We start from the raw sequence: 15,665 nt of genomic DNA on the forward strand, positions 1-15,665 counted from the left end.
CTTGAGCTGAGCTGCCTCCCGGATGGCTCAGTTGTTGGTTGGAGCGTGGGCTCTCAACCACAAGGTTGTCAGTTCAATTCCTCGACTCCCGCAAGGGATGGTGGGCAGCGCCCCCTGCAACTAAGATTGAACACGGCACCTTGAGCTGAGCTGCCGCTGAGCTCCCGGATGGCTCAGTTGGTTGGAGCGCGTCCTCTCAACCACAAGGTTGCCGGTTCGACTCCATGAAGGATGGTGGGCTGTGCCCCCTGCAACTAGCAACGGCAACTGGACCTGGAGCTGAGCTGTGCCCTCCACAACTAAGACTGAAAGAACAACAACTTGAAGCTGAACAGAACCCTCCACAACTAAGATTGAAAGGACAACAATTTGACCATTGTTCCCCAATAAAGTCCTGTTCCCCTTCCCCAATAAAATCTTTAAAAAAAAAAAATAAAAAAAAAAATAATAATTACAACAGTGTCCAGCACTAAGGAAGTATTATACTTGCTATTGGTAAACTGGCTTGGAGAAAGGCTCTGTGAACAGAAGAGAGGTCACAAAGAGGCACCCCAAAGCAGCTAAGGGGAAGCATTCAGGCTGGTCATTGAGACACCAGGCTAAACTGCCCTGCAGAGGAGGACAAGATCTCAAGGTTTCTTGGCTGAGAAAATTGCCATACCGTCCCCTCTCCCATCCTGAGGGTTCCAGGCTCACTGTGCTCACCTGGTAACTGGGCTTCCCAAGGAGCAGTCCAAACTGCCTTGACCTGGGGCACAAAAATTCAGGTTTGCCTGATAGATCTATTTCTCTGTGTAAACTAATACCTGGGCTTCTGGAGTTTGTAAAAAAACACTTTATTTGGGTCAAATGCCAGCCCTGTACTGGGAATTGGATCTACTCATTGCATCAATGAATTTGGGTTTTGGAGCCAGAGGCCTGCAAATCACACCCTTCAAAACAGCCCAGGTGTCCACATTCAGCAGCACTGCCTGTGTCAGCTAAACTACAAGTGGGAAGAGCGAAAATGAAGGGGAAGTAAATCCGAGCTAAAGGGGAAGCAAGGCTCCAGGGCTGAGCCAGGAAGGGGAGTAGGGACCGAGGCCTTGGCTCACCTTAGACACCACCCCCTCCAAGAAGCCTTCCTTGATCCTTGCTCCACCCAGGTTGGGATCTGGGGCCCTCCCAAGCACATTTCACGGCACTAGTCACACTGGGCAGGGGGCATCTGTCTACTTGTCTCAACATATCTGAGCTTCTGGAAGGTAAGGATAACGTCTTAGTCATTTTTGTATCCCAGAGGCCTGGTACAGAATAGCTACTCAGTTAATGTTTCCTTGAGTGCATGATTGCATGAATGAGACAGAGACAGAATGGATGAATTAAGGACAAAAACCCTCCAGGGCAGGAACCCAGATTGCCTTGTGCTGTAATCCCCAGTGCCCTGCACTGTGCCTGGCAGTGCCCAAAGCGTTGCGGATAGTCTGACCAAGGGTCAAATCCCCTTTACCTCTTCCCGGAAGCCTACCGACCACCTTTTTCCTACCTACCATCCCTTTCTCCTCACTGCTGGTGGCAAAGACAACATTCAGTCTCCTCCGCCGCTGCACAAAGCAACGTAGAACCCGTTCGGGTGGTGCCTGGGCTTGTTCCCTGTTGCCACAGATGTACGGTCTTGTTTTTCCTCATGAAGGAAGTTTCTCAAGGCAGGGGTGCTCCTGGCTGTCTGGCCAAAGCACTAGGATCCGCAGCGGCCAGTATCCCAGGCCACTCAGGCTCCTTCCGTGAGGGCGCTGCTGGCTCTGGGGACCCTCACCAGAGAGCGACCCCGGGGCTGCGCCACAGCCCAGTCTCGCTGGAGCTGTGAGGGTGCGCGGGGAGGGGGTGTCTGTGGCTCTCCAAGCACCCTTCCTCAATTCCCTCCCCCGGTCCCGGCTCTGGCGCCCTCCTTGCACTCCTGCACTTTGCAAACTTTCGGAGTTTTCCTCCCCTGGCGTCACGAAAAAGGAGGGTGACCAGAGCCCAGGAGGCGAGGCAGCGGCGGTTACCGGGTGGGGGGCGGGGAGGAAACGCAGCGCTCAAGACCCTCCCAGCGAGAGGTGCCTCCCAGCAAGGGCGGACTGGCCCTGGAGGCTCGTGGCCCCCTCTTTCCCAGGTCTTCTCCTCCCTCTCACATCCTGATCTGAGGGCCTCTGCCAGAAGGAAAGAAGCAAGGGGCAGGCGGGGCGGCTCTGGTGCCCCAGGCCGGGGAGGCGGAGCCGGTGTCCCTGCCCAGCCAGCCGGGCTGCTCGCGGAAGAGCCTTGGAGTTTGCCTACTTTCCCTCCCTCCCTCCTCCCTCCCTCTCTCTACCGCGCACCTCCCCCAGCGGCTGTTCCCTCCTTCCCTGGGACGCCACCTCCCGGAATCGCCTTTTTTTTGTTTTGGAGCTGGCTTCTTGCTGCCGGCGCGGAGGGGCTGCGAGTGCAGAGAAGGCGGGCTGGGAGTGCAGCCCTCCGCCCACCGCGGGACCCGCGGGCCAGAGCTGAGGACAGCCAGGCGGGCGCCATCTGCGCGCCGGAGCTCACTCTGCAAACTCCTGTTGAGTGTGTGCGTGCAGGCGAGGGCGGGGGGTCTGCACGCCGGCCTGGGAGGCTCCGGCGGGGCTCACCTTTGGACGGGGTCCTGGGACTCATCAGGGTTAGCTTCAGGCTCAGACACCGCTGAGGAATTAGGCAAACAAAAGAGGCCACTCAGTTGGTGGCCAGAAGTCTCCAGAGCGCCTCGTTGCGCCCCTCGTTCCCTGGGGTGGGGGCTGGCCACTTGGGTGGGAAGCGGGCGCCGGAGCTTGCTGGGGGCCCGCTGGGCCGCCCGGTCGGAGAGTTGGCGGCCTGTTGTGTAAGCCTCACTGCTTGTTTTCCCGGCCTGGCTCGTTGGGAAGCCGGACACATCCACCCTTGGACTCGATTCAGGAGGCTGCTGCTTTTCTCCTTGTCCCTCTTGGATTTTCTGGATTTTTGAAAACCCAGTGGCCCAGGAGGAAGGAGGAAGGAGCAGAACTGTGGAGGAATGTGAGAGTCTCTCAAGGCCTGAGGAGCCAGAAGGAGCTGGGAGCCAGAGCCGCTGGGGTTCAGGAACTGTAGTTAGCGAGTGATTCTCTTTTGTTTTAGAACGTTGTTCCAGTGGAAAGAGGAATTCTTGCCCTCTCAGAGCTGATTTCTCCAAGTCACTTGAATTTTCTTTCTGGGAGTGGGAGGAGGGAGAGACCCCCACCCCTCAGGGGCTGCCAAGGGAAGGGAGGAAGACTATGGACATGTGCCCCTCCTGCCCTCAGGCAGGTGCCCGGATACCTGATAGGGCAATTTCTGGGCCATGGACACAGCTTTGAAGAGGGGGAAGCTGGCCAGCATCTCTGGGAGCTGAGACCTGCCTTTGGGCAGAGGACTGAGCTGCTGGGCAGGCCTTGGTTTGCCCGTGCATTCTTGGATACCCTAGCAGTTGTCCCCAGTTCTGGGCAGGATCCTCTCCTCGTCTTTCTCTACCACTGGCCCAGCCATGGCACTAAAAGGCCGAGCCCTCTATGACTTCCGCAGCGAGAACAAGGAGGAAATCAGCATCCAGCAGGATGAGGACCTGGTCATCTTCAGCGAGACCTCACTGGATGGCTGGCTGCAGGGCCAGAACAGCCGCGGTGAGACAGGCCTCTTCCCTGCCTCTTATGTGGAGGTCATCCATTCTGGCGCCAGCTGCAGCCCTGCAGGCTCTCCTGGCACCCAGGTGAGCTTGTATGAGAGATCCAATGTGGCTAACCCTTCCAGGAGTGGTGGGGGCAGTGGCTTGTTCTCCAACCAGGGCAGCTTTGAGGAGGACGATGACGATGATTGGGACGACTGGGACGATGGATGCACAGTGGCAGAGGAGCCACGGGCTGGTGAGCTGGGCACCAATGGGCACCCCCCGCTCAACCTTTCCTACCCTGGTGCCTACCCCAGCCAGCACATGGCCTTCCGGCCCAAGCCAGCACTGGAGCGGCAGGACAGCCTGGCATCTGCCAAGCGGGGCAGTGTGGTGGGGCGCAACCTCAACCGCTTCTCCTGCTTCGTGCGCTCGGGCGTGGAGGCCTTCATCCTGGGTGATGTGCCCATGATGGCCAAGATCGCTGAGACATACTCCATCGAAATGGGCCCTCGTGGCCCCCAGTGGAAGGCCAGTCCCCACCCATTTTCCTGCTCGGTGGAGGACCCCACCAAACAGACCAAATTCAAAGGCATCAAGAGCTACATCTCCTACAAGCTCACACCCACCCACATTGGCTCCCCTGTCTACCGGCGCTACAAGCACTTTGACTGGCTCTATAACCGCCTGCTTCACAAGTTCACTGTCATCTCGGTGCCTCACCTGCCGGAGAAGCAGGCCACAGGCCGCTTCGAGGAGGACTTCATCGAGAAGCGGAAGCGGAGGCTCATCCTCTGGATGGACCATATGACCAGCCACCCCGTGCTGTCCCAGTACGAGGGCTTCCAGCATTTCCTCAGCTGTCTGGATGCCAAGCAGTGGAAGATGGGCAAACGCCGGGCGGAGAAGGACGAGATGGTGGGTGCCAGTTTCCTGCTCACCTTCCAGATCCCCACGGAGCATCAGGACCTGCAGGACGTGGAGGACCGTGTGGACACGTTCAAGGCCTTCAGCAAGAAGATGGACGACAGTGTCTTGCAGCTCAGCACTGTAGCATCGGAGCTGGTGCGCAAGCATGTGGGAGGCTTCAGAAAGGAGTTCCAGAAGCTGGGCAATGCCTTCCAGGCCATCAGCCATGCCTTCCAGATGGACCCCCCCTTCAGCTCTGAGGCCCTCAACAGTGCCATCTCTCACACGGGCCGTACCTACGAAGCCATCGGCGAGATGTTCGCCGAGCAGCCCAAGAACGATCTCTTCCAGATGCTCGACATGCTGTCTCTGTACCAGGGCCTGCTGTCCAACTTCCCTGACATTATCCACCTGCAGAAAGGTAAGGGCCAGTGCAGGCTGGAGACCCTGTGGAGTCTGTGCTCTGCTGACACGGGGACATGCGTGGCCCACACAGAATGGGGCAGCTCATCTAGTCTTTCTGTCTCTGCCTTACTCATTCAGCAAGTGTGTTGAGCACCTACTATGTGGCCGCTGCTACTCTAGGTGCGGGGATACTGTGACTCGGTCTGGTCTCCAGCCTCATGGAGCTCGTGTTTACCTTATTGTCGTCTGTTCCTCCCTCCCTTCATTTTTCTGTTTCTGTCTCACTTTCTTACTTACCCATTATACATTAAGCCCTCCAAGGTATCAGGCTGGGTTCTGGTCTTTGGAGATAACCAGGGCCCAGGCCTTGCCCTTGAGGAGCCCACAGGCTCATGGGGTACATGGATACAGAGCCAGATAACTGGGGCACAGTGTGGCCTCTTCCCTTCCCACGTCCTCACCAGCTCGCCTCCCTGCAGAGCCTGTTCTCACCACTGCACAGCCGCTGTGAGTTCCTGATCTGTGGGGGAGGGTCGCTGTCCCCATTCTGCAGATGAAGACGCTTGTATTCACAGAAGGGTGGTTGCACAGGGAGTCCATGGGTCAGCTGAGACTATTCCTTCCTCCTATGGCTCCCTAAGGACACGTCTGTGTTGGCCACTTCCCAAGCCCGGCTATGTTTTCAGTTCTCAGCCCCTCTGTGGGGGAGGGACAGGATGGGCTATTGCTGTGGCGCTGTCAAGGAACTGCCGGGGAAGTGAGTCATCGCCGGTCACCGAGGGGCACCGGACTGGGCACCGGACTGGGCGGGTGGAGGAACCAGGGGCCTGGGGCACATGGCCCATCCCACTCCCCCTTCCTGAACCTGGCTGACATGACCTGGCAGGTGGCTGAATCCTGGAGACTAAAGGCAGGGCAGATGTCAGGAGAGAGGTGTGGTCCTCCCTGGGGCTGCTTGGTAACTCAGGAAGAACGTCTGCAGGGCGTGGGGCTGGCTCCTTGGCCCCTAGGCCCTGAGGTCAGGCCTGGCTTGGTGGGGAGTTTTCCTCTGGGTGGGGCCAGGAGTCAGGCCTCTGGACTGAGCCTGGGGGTCAGCAAACACTACCCCCTACCTGTACCCAGGAAAGTCTGGAGTAAATCAGCCCTGCCCTCCTTCACCGGTTGAAGTCTAGAACTTGTGTAGCTCCCAGCCTCCTTCCTCCCGTCACTTTCTCTTTCTCCTCTTCTCTGCCCTTTTCTCTTAGCTCCACATTCCTCTTCTTCCCTCTTCTTTCAGCTTCAGGAGACACAAGGCCTGAGTTTTAGTCTTGGCTCTGCCCCCAATTTGCTGTGTGTCCCTGGAAAGTGCCTTCTCCTCTCTGGACCTTAGTTTCCTGATCTACAAAACAAGGAGAGTGGACCCAGTGAGCTCTGAGGCCTGCAGGGTGGGGGAGGGAGACTTATAGGGAGGGTCTGGTTGAGGACAGAGGGATGTGTCAGATGTAGCTCTGAGCTCTGGGGCAGGTGTCCCCCTGGTGCAGAAGTGGAGCCACGCCCACTGCATAGGGCCCGGGAAAGCTGGTTCGACCAGCTCCTTGGATGGCTTTTGGATGGCGTGTTCCTATGTGGGCAGCGGGAGGGGGAAGCTGGGGCACTGTGATTAACAGCTGCCCACTGGGTTGGCTGGGGACCCTCACCAGGACAGAGCTGGGGGTGGGAAGGCAGCCCCATACCCAGGACTCCTAGGCTCTCACTGAAGCAGGAGGGAATGAAGCCAGACTGGCCTTTCTGACCCTGGGGCAGGGAAACAGAGCTGAAAGAGGCCATTTCTGACTCTCCACTTGAGTTGTTTCTAAAAGAGAGGCACTAACAGTCCTCTGGGGTGATGCTTAGGCAGAGGCTGGACCACCTTCCCTCAGCTGGAGGACCCCTCCCCATAGGCCACGCCCTTTTGGGCTTACTCTTCTCCTCCTGGGCTCTGCACCGCCGTTCCTAGGCCTGTGGTCTGGCAAGTTAGGAGGGGCCTTGGAATCTGGCTGAGGCAGAATTGGGCAGGCTTCGGGGGCCCACAGCCTGCTGGAGGGAGGAGGGGTCCCACGCTCGTCCCAAGGGTTGAGCCTATACTCAGAGGAAGGAGCAGGATACTGTCCAGCTTGTCCAGACATCTGACAGATGGCAGGTGTGTGTGGGAGGCCATAGAAAGAAGGAGCTGGGAGGCCTAGATGGGGTCAGGAGACCAGGATGTGGACAAACATTGTGTCTGAGGTGACCTTGAGAGAGTTTTCTCGGTGTTTACCTTGGTACAATGGGACATGAAGTCCAGTTGGTGCTGAGATGAGGCTCACCAGCCTGTCTGCCCACTGGTTCAACCCCTGGAGCTCAGGGAAGTCTTGGGGGTAAAAGGGGTCCTAGTAATAGTTACCTTGGGGACAATAAGGGGAAACAGTGATTGTCTAGAGCCCCTACCTGAGAGCCAGCCAAGGAGGTCAGTGTGGTCCTCTACATTTTACAGACAAGGTGCGGTGAGGTGGGATGGTCAGCAGAACAGGAACTGGAGCCCAGGTATGTCTGACTCCAGCCTAGGCTGTGTCCACTGTGCCCGACAGGTGGGGGAAGGACTTCCCCAAGGATGGCTGCCTGGGATGATGAGCTAGGAGGGGAAGGAGGAGGGAGGGAGGCTTGGGTGCTCTAGCGCTAACCGGGCTGGCATCCTGGGGGTGGCTGGAGGTAGGCACAGGACCACAGAGCATGCCTGGAGGGGCCAGGGAGCTCCCAGGTTGGCCTAGGCAAAGTAGCCTGCCCTTGCAGGCCAGGCACCTGCCTGGGGACAGGTGGGTCCTCTGTGTTCTGGGCCATCACCTAACTCCGTCTACCACCCCTCCTGGGCTTCCATAGACAAAGACAATCATAATGCCAGGAGCCACCACTGGCGGATTCTTGCTGTGACCGAAAAGCAGTTTGCGCTCAGTTGCATGTAGCATTTGAGCTCTTATTCAGTCAGGTGCTGTCCTAAGTACTTTATACATATTAGTTCAGTCAAACCTCAACTATACCATAGGGTAGGTACTTTTATTATCCCATTTGAAAGATGTGGAAGCTAAAGTACCGTACGCTGTGAGCAGTTGTCAGTCGCATGACATTTAGTCCAACCTGTCCCTTTGACAGTGGGGAGACCTGTAGACCAGGCAAGAGCAGTGGCTGCTGGAGGTGACACAGCCAGGCCTAGGGCTCAGACCTCCAGCCCCCAACCTGGGGTAGGTGGTAATAACCTCCAAGAGGTGGGGACAAAGTGGATTAAGGTGGGAGCTTAGGGACTGTGCCTTGGACCCTGGAGCTCTGAAGCTCCAGCCCTCCTTTCCGTGTTCCTGGGACCCAGCCTCTAGGACAACTGCCAGGACAGGAGGCTTCCCTGGGGCCCTGGCGTTCAGCTTGAGTCTTCAGTGCAGTGGAGGGAGGATGCTGGATGGGCCTGAGCCCTGACCCCCAGCCTGTCTCTGGGGCACATTAGTGTTAGCTGGTCCAGACCCCAGATCTGAATCACACGGCGGAGAGGTGACAGCCGGGTGGGGCCTCTGTTGCCCCCTCACTTCCGTGACGTTTGCCCCCCAGCCCTGCTTCCTTGCCTATCTGCCTATCTTTGGATACCTAGCAATTGCAGTAGATTCATTCCTACGGTATTATTTCAGCCTCAGTCTCCTCATCAACAAAAGGGGCGTTTCCTTCCTCCAAGGCCATGTACAAGAAAAGCCCACTTGAGTGCAGGTCCACCCCCACTGCACCGGACTTTCTCAGGCAGGTGGAATCCAGGCTGGTGAGTGTCTCCTCTTCTAGTAGGTTCTTTTTGTTGAAGCTTAACTCCAGTTTCTTTGTCCTGTTGTTTTCTACCTTCCTTCTTATCCCTTGGGACCTTCTCAAATCCCTGAGTCCATTGTTTGGGGACCCCACACAAATGCCTGCATGACATGACCTAGAGCTCCCTGCAGTGGTGTCTATCGTCTAGCTGTGGAGGGTACTTCTGGGCCAGGCATCCCCCATGTATGGGGCAAGAAGGAAATGGGAGTCCCTAGCAAGTCCCTTCCCTTCAGGGCCTCAGTTTCCCCTGTATAGTAGTGGCATGGTGGGGGATGGGCTGGGGGGGATGGGGGTGCAGCTGGCCTCTAGGACCTCTCCTGCTCTGGAGTCTCTTACTGGGGCTTCATCCTGGGCCTTGGGGTAATCCCATTTCTGTTGCCCAGGTGTGGGCAGTTGGGATGGAACAGGGTGCAGGAGGTGGTCCAAGGAAGGTGGCAGGAGGACTGAGTGGGCTGGAAGCTGGTGACTGTAGAGTTCTTTCGGGTGCTGGCTGAGAAGCCCAGGAGACTGTGCAAACGTGAGTCTGTCTGCCCAAAATGCCAGTATTAGCCAATTAGCCATGCAGTTGTCTACTAATGTGGGTGCTGCCACTTCTAAAGGCCTCCAGAGTTATTTCCAGGATGTATAGTCCTGGGCTTGGTGTATAGTAAATGCTGAATAAATGCGTACTGACTGCATCAAACAACCTGAAAGTAAAAAGAATATATTTTGAAGGCCCCTGAGAGGCCTCCTTAAAGTATCGGGGAGCACGGATAGTGAATGTATTGTTTGTGTGCAGTGAACCCTTTTGAAGGGCTTGGGGGTGTGCTGTCCACCCTGCCGACCCTTCGCTCTTCCTTCTTTGCCCTGCAAGGAGTGAGTGCCAGGCAAGGGCAGACTGCGTCTCCTTCTCAGCAACTGCCCTACCCTTGCAGGGCTTAGTCAAATACCTGTTAATTCAGAACTGAAATCCAGTCACCAAATGCTTGTTGGTTCATTCAGATTCTTCCAAATTGGGTCACCTGTCTAGGTTCATCCCCTGCCCCCCATCTGTCACCTAGTTATTACAATGGCCTCCTCTAGTCCCCTGGGAGCTGGAGTGAGGAGTGGCTGGGGCCTGTCTGTGGGGGAGACACACAAAGGAAACTCCAGATGGCCTTCGAGGCTGTGTTTTAGAATCAGCAGTGTGAGGGAGGTGGGGAGACATTCTGCCTGGGGGCCCTGGGGGAGGCTCCTGGGGTACCTGATATGTAGGGATCCTTCTAGTAGACAGATGAAGGGAGGAAAGAGTAGGTGAATCTGACGAGCATGGGGTCAGTGTGGAATGCGTGCAGGGGCCAACTCCCAGAGGGCCCTGTGGGCTGGGCCATGGGCATGGCCCTTGATCTGCAGACAGAGGGGACACAGGGAAGGCTCAGTGCTCTTCAGGTGCTGTGGAGAACCTCAGAGAGGCTAGGGCTGAGGTAGGGAGCCCCTTGAGTGCCTGTTATAGTTGAGCAGTGAGGAATAGCTCAGCCGACACATATCAGGATCTGCTGTATGCTAGGCTTTGTTCTGGGTGCTAGAGACACTGAGCTCACAGCCCAGGGGAGGCAGTCAGAGAAACCACAGGGTGTTAAGAGCTGTGGTAGAGGGAAGCCCAGGGCACCTGAGAGAATTGGGAGGCACCTAATACAGTGGGGGTGCAGGGGAGGCTTCCTGGAGGAGGTGATGTCTGAGCTGAATTAGGAGCCAGCATATGAGGATGAAGCGTATGGTGGGTTGGGACAGCCTTGTCCTGGAATCAATGTATGGTCGCTAGCAGGGCTGTGACTGGCCAGGTGTGGGCTGCTGGGAATGCCACAGGTTTTAGGGAAGATGGTGCATGTGGTTTAGGGTGTGCTGAAGGTGAGGGTTGGGGGACATCCTGGTGGAGACACCCAGGCGCCTGGAGTCCAGGAGCGAGGCCTGCGTCGAGCTGAGGAAGGTATTGTGTGCCCTTGAGGGGCTCACACGGGGGTTAGGGAGTGCATGGGGGAGACCAGGGCCCTAACCTCCCTGTCCTCTGCTCTGCCTGTGCTAGGCGCCTTTGCCAAGGTGAAGGAGAGCCAGCGCATGAGCGACGAGGGCCGCATGGTGCAGGACGAGGCGGACGGCATCCGCAGGCGCTGCCGCGTGGTGGGCTTCGCCCTGCAGGCCGAGATGAGCCACTTCCACCAGCGCCGCGAGCTCGACTTCAAACACATGATGCAGAGCTACCTGCGCCAGCAGATCCTTTTCTACCAGCGGGTGGGCCAGCAGCTGGAGAGGGCACTCCGCATGTACGACAGCCTGTGAGCGCGGGCACTGCCCTGCCTCCTGCCGGGCACTGCAGGGCCTCCCCACACCAGCAGCACTAGGAGGTCTGCTGGGGCTTTGGAAGAGGCATGGATACCCCTGGTGAACTCCTCCAGCCGTCAGAGGTGGGGGTGCGGCGTGGGTGAGAATGGGGCCAGGAGCCTTCCAGGCCGAGACCTGCCTGCAGGCCTGTCACTTGAGAGACCAGGGTCCTAGCCTCTTCCAGAGCCTGTAGCGTTTGTGCACCTGGCCAACCCCGCCCCCTCCCCCCCCCCCCCCCCCGCCGGTTCACTCAGCAGACACTGGGGCATTCTGTCGTCCTGGGTCCAATGCTGGACACCCAGGGCTGCGACACACGTGCCCTCAGGATGTCCTCAGTCGAGGTGGGGATCAGACACAGAAACAGATGGGGGCAATGCAGAATGACCCATATTAAATAAGGGGTTCCTGGAAGCTCACAGAGGGGACCACTCATTCTGCCGGTCAGGGAAGACTCCATGGCATCTGGAAGAATGACAAGGACCTGTCAGATAGTAGATGGGGACAGTATATGGGGAGACCATTCAGAAGAGAGGAACAGCATGGGCAAAGCTGTGGAGGCATGAAAACGCCCGTCCTCCTTTACCTTTCCCAGGCAAGTTTGCTGCCCTACCTAGGTGGGCATTCTGGCCTGTGTGACAGAGGGGAGGGATCGTCCTTGCTCCCATGTCCCTGTCCCTGCCCCACCCCCACCCCACGCAGGAGGGGCTGCAGGCCAGCTCACTCCTGACTCCCCTCCACCTGCTGAGCCCCTACGGCCCTTGGTTAGCGGACCATGCAGCATCTTTTCCCTGGGCTCAAGGAGCCAAGAACCCGAGGACCCTGGTGGCATCTTTCTGAAGGGGACACCCAAAAGGTACCAGATATTGGAGTTCACCAGCACTAACTCTTCACACTCAGCAGGCTCAGACCCCCAGGCTCCCAGGGTCCTCGGCTTCTGTGAATCCCGAAATCCTTCCTGGTGCACAGGGAAACCCAGGGGAAAAGACAGGGGTGTACTTGCCCACCACCCAGCAACCGTGGGCCCACCTGCCCACAGCCAGCCTCACTGGGATCCCACCCATGTTTACATCCTTGCGAGGGCTACTCCTCCGACCCAGGCCAGGGTGTGGTCCAGCAGCAGGTCGGGGGGGACTGACAGGTGCCACCACTAACCCCCCCCACCCCCCAGGAGGTCATGGCCACTCCTGGCTGCTGCTGCTTGAATCTTTTCTCTTGATAAACCTCTTACAACTAAGGTAACAGAAACATGACTGTTTTGTTTGGATCCCAGAAGGGATGAGGGTGGGGGAAGGGTAGATCCCTAATTGTCCCTGAGGTCATGGTAGGCTCAAAATTTACCCCAGAACCTCAACAGCTGAGGGGAGGACTGTGCTGGTGGGAGGTGCTGGCTGGGATCTCAAGGTTGCCATGGACCCCAGCTGGGTGCACATGCTGCCCAGACTGTACTCTCAGCTCACATGGTCGCGTCCTGCCAGGGGGTTGGCTATGCTGCTCTGTAATCTAGGGCTGAGGTTTGGGTGACGAAAGGGGGCCCCAGGACAGTCTAATTGATGGGGTTCCTCTCCCCAGGGAGGCCCCAGTCCAGGGGAGGGGGTTAGGGCTCAGAAACTGTTCTTCCCCAGGCAGTCCTGGATGCCCAGCCCTGCCCTTGGGGGTGACCCAGGCAGGATGAACAGCAATCTGTTCACACATGGGAAAGGGGAGTGGCGAAGTCATGGTGCTCTTTCAGGGCGATGGAGAGCTGGTGGAGGAGGGGTGCTGGGGTCCAGGCATCAGGGGAGGCTTTGGCCAGGCCAGGCCCGGAGCTCAGCTCGTGGCAGTGAGATGAGACAAGGGGCGGCAGGTGCAGTGGGGAGGGGGCAGCAGAGGCTTCCCATACAGGGCAGAGCATCCTCAGAGAAACTGCCGGAATGGGCCCTTGGCCCTGGGTCAAAATTAGGTCAGATTTGGGACTTTCTGTGGAATTTTCCCCTCCCTCTGCTCTGCCCTTCTTCCTTCATTTTCAACCCCCTCCAAGGACCTTCCCACCCTTAAAGAAATGGCTTCTCAGCTGTGACCTCCAGGTGACCTTCTGCAGAGGGCAATCTGATTACAGCAGGGGCGGGGGGAGCTCTTTCCTGAGGCCTGTGGGCCGGGTGGGAATGCTCTTACCCCACATTGCCTGGAAAGTCCCCATGCATGCTTCCTGCTCGGGGAATGCCCTCATATCCCTTCCTTGAGAGGGGCCGTCTTTCATGCTTCCTGTCCTCAGGGTGAGGGAGTCAGGGGGGCTTGGACCTAGGAGAAGAACCACAACCTGAAGCCCTGGGACAAGCCAGGCCTACTCTAAGCATCTTGAGGTCTAGGCAGAGACAGCGTGTCTGGTGGGGACTGAGATGTCACAGCCTCTCTCTGGTTTCTATCTCTGTGCAGGTTGGGTGTTGGGGGAATTTGAGATCTGTCAGGGCTGGGATACAGCCCCTTTCAGCAGGGGACTGGGGGAATGGTGTGTGTGGGGTGTCCCGATGCTGGTATGGTTGTCTGACTGGCCTCAGGCACATGTTCCAGGCTGAGCTGGGCCCAGCTTCCTCTGGTTCCCCTCCTTTTGCTCTGAGAGTGGTGGAAACAAGGCCTCTCTTTCTGCCCTGGGCAGCGACCATGACCTGAGGTTGGGGGGCCGTGATCCCCAGTCTTGGCCCAGCCCAGAAAGGCGTTTAATTTTATGGCCACCTGTACGGGTTAGGGATAGAGGCAGTCCTCAGATACTGCATGCTGTTGCCTCTTGGACACAGGAGGGCCGTGAAATACTGTGCCACAGCTGGAGCAGTGCCAGGCCTGGGGGAGCCAGGTGGCCCGACGCCTAGCTCGCCACTGCCCTTCACACACATCCACATGGTCACAGATGCGTGGTCATGTGCTTGCACAGCTGCACGCCTAGCAACAGTGCCACATTCACTCGCACGCCATGTGCACCTTTGGCCACATCCATGTACATCATCTCTGCACAGCATCAGTCTCAGCCGTGGCATCACATCCACACCACAGTCCCACGCACACAGTCATACTCTTTATACAGTGACATATGTATTGCCGCCAAGTCACACATGCACACAGCAAAGGTGTCATGTGTTGCTGTACCAGGACTGTACTTGCACCTCCTGGGGTGCCAGCTTCCTTCATTTTCAACCCTCCTTCCTTCATTTTCCATCGCCTGGCACCATCACATTCAGTTCTTTATTGCAGATGAGGAACTTGAGGGGTGGCAGCTGGCCGCATCACCCAGTGGGCTGGGGGATGCTTTGGGCCAGGGCCCAGCTCCCTGAAGGCTCTGGCCTGCTCTTGCCCATCCCTGGGCCAGTCCCCTGGTCCAGGCTGCCTCTGAAGGCCCCTGGCTGAAGCCACTAAACAAAGCTCCAGGCATCTCCCATCTCTCGAGCCAGAGCTAAGACTGCTGGGTCCATGAGAGCAGGAGCCAGGATGTGGTGGGCAGGGCCCAGGCCTTGGGTTGGAGGAACATTCCTGCACCATCTCCCTAAGCATGCGAGGACTGGGCCCGCCCTGCCTGCCTGTCCGCTGACTCAGGCCTCCCGGAGCCAAGCCTGCTCAGTCCCCCCTCCCCCAACCTGCTTCCCCACCAGTTCGGCTCCAGTACCTCTCTCTGCTGGCCAAGGCAGAAGAGACAGTGAGCCCTGGCAAAAAGACCTGGGAAATAATAAAAATTCACCTCCCCAGACAGCTCAGAAGGGCTGATGGTGAAACACTGCTCTGGGGTTAAGCATAGTTTAACGCAAACCTTTTTTCCTTTGGTTTCGTTTTATTAGTTAAAGCCCGGTGCAGTCCAGTCTGTTTAAAAAATAGTGTCTCACACAGCTGTGGCCTCCTCGGTCCTCACAGCATCATGATCCCACTTCATGGACAAGAGACCAAGACTTGGCCAGAGGCAGGATGGGACCCGCCGAGGACTGCACGGTGAGGCCGAGGCAGGCAGGGCTCAAACCCTGCTCTCTGGCTTCATTCCTTAAAGTCACACGAATTAACTCGTGTAGGTTGGAAGGAAGAGGGGTGGCAGATTTCTGCTTCAGAGGTGGGAAAGAATGGGAGGCTGGTGAACCCAGCTGCTGAAATGTGAGGGGGCTTGAGGGTAGGTGGGTCCCATCAGCCTCCAGGGATAAAGAGGCTGACGATGGCATCCTGCGGCAGCGGCGGCGCTGACTCAGGGTCTCCTTTACAGATGAATGTGTGAGGAGCACCACTCCATTTCTCTGTAACTGACCTGAATTCCTATCTTGCTTTCTCATTCCACATGGTAGAAATTAATCTCCAATCAGTTTGGGGACGCCTTCTTTCCTGAGGTATGCTTCTTTGTTTTGGGGATGGCACATTTGAAGACCATAGGCAGGCCCCTGGCATTTTGAATTTTAGAGGCCGAATCCCACACTATGGCACAGGAAATTTTGCCAGTATTCCACATTAAAAGTCATTAATATATAGCTATTTGAGTTGGGTTCAGTTTACTACTTGACAATGCCTTACCTTACAGATATTTAATTAAACTTTATTAATTTTGTCTTTC

General features: G+C 57.1%; 1 protein-coding gene across 1 annotated transcript; it reads left to right on the forward strand.

Moving 5' to 3' along the window:
- Nucleotides 1–2,137: 2,137 nt before the first annotated feature.
- On the forward strand, nucleotides 2,138–15,665 carry SNX33 (sorting nexin 33). The gene is made up of 2 exons (XM_019751001.2): nucleotides 2,138–4,961; nucleotides 10,818–15,665. Exons 1-2 carry the CDS (start codon nucleotides 3,512–3,514, stop codon nucleotides 11,069–11,071), a joined length of 1,704 nt encoding a protein of 567 aa, XP_019606560.1. The 5' UTR covers nucleotides 2,138–3,511; the 3' UTR covers nucleotides 11,072–15,665.

The sequence above is a fragment of the Rhinolophus sinicus genome, linkage group LG03 (assembly GCF_036562045.2).
Source record: "Rhinolophus sinicus isolate RSC01 linkage group LG03, ASM3656204v1, whole genome shotgun sequence".
Classification (NCBI taxonomy): domain Eukaryota; kingdom Metazoa; phylum Chordata; class Mammalia; order Chiroptera; family Rhinolophidae; genus Rhinolophus; species Rhinolophus sinicus.

Coding starts and splice junctions, on each gene's coding strand:
- SNX33 (XM_019751001.2), top strand. CDS start 3,512: ATGGCACTAAAAGGCCGAGCCCTCTATGACTTCCGCAGCGAGAACAAG. Junction 4,962..10,817: donor CATTATCCACCTGCAGAAAG/GTAAGGGCCAGT, acceptor TGCCTGTGCTAG/GCGCCTTTGCCAAGGTGAAG.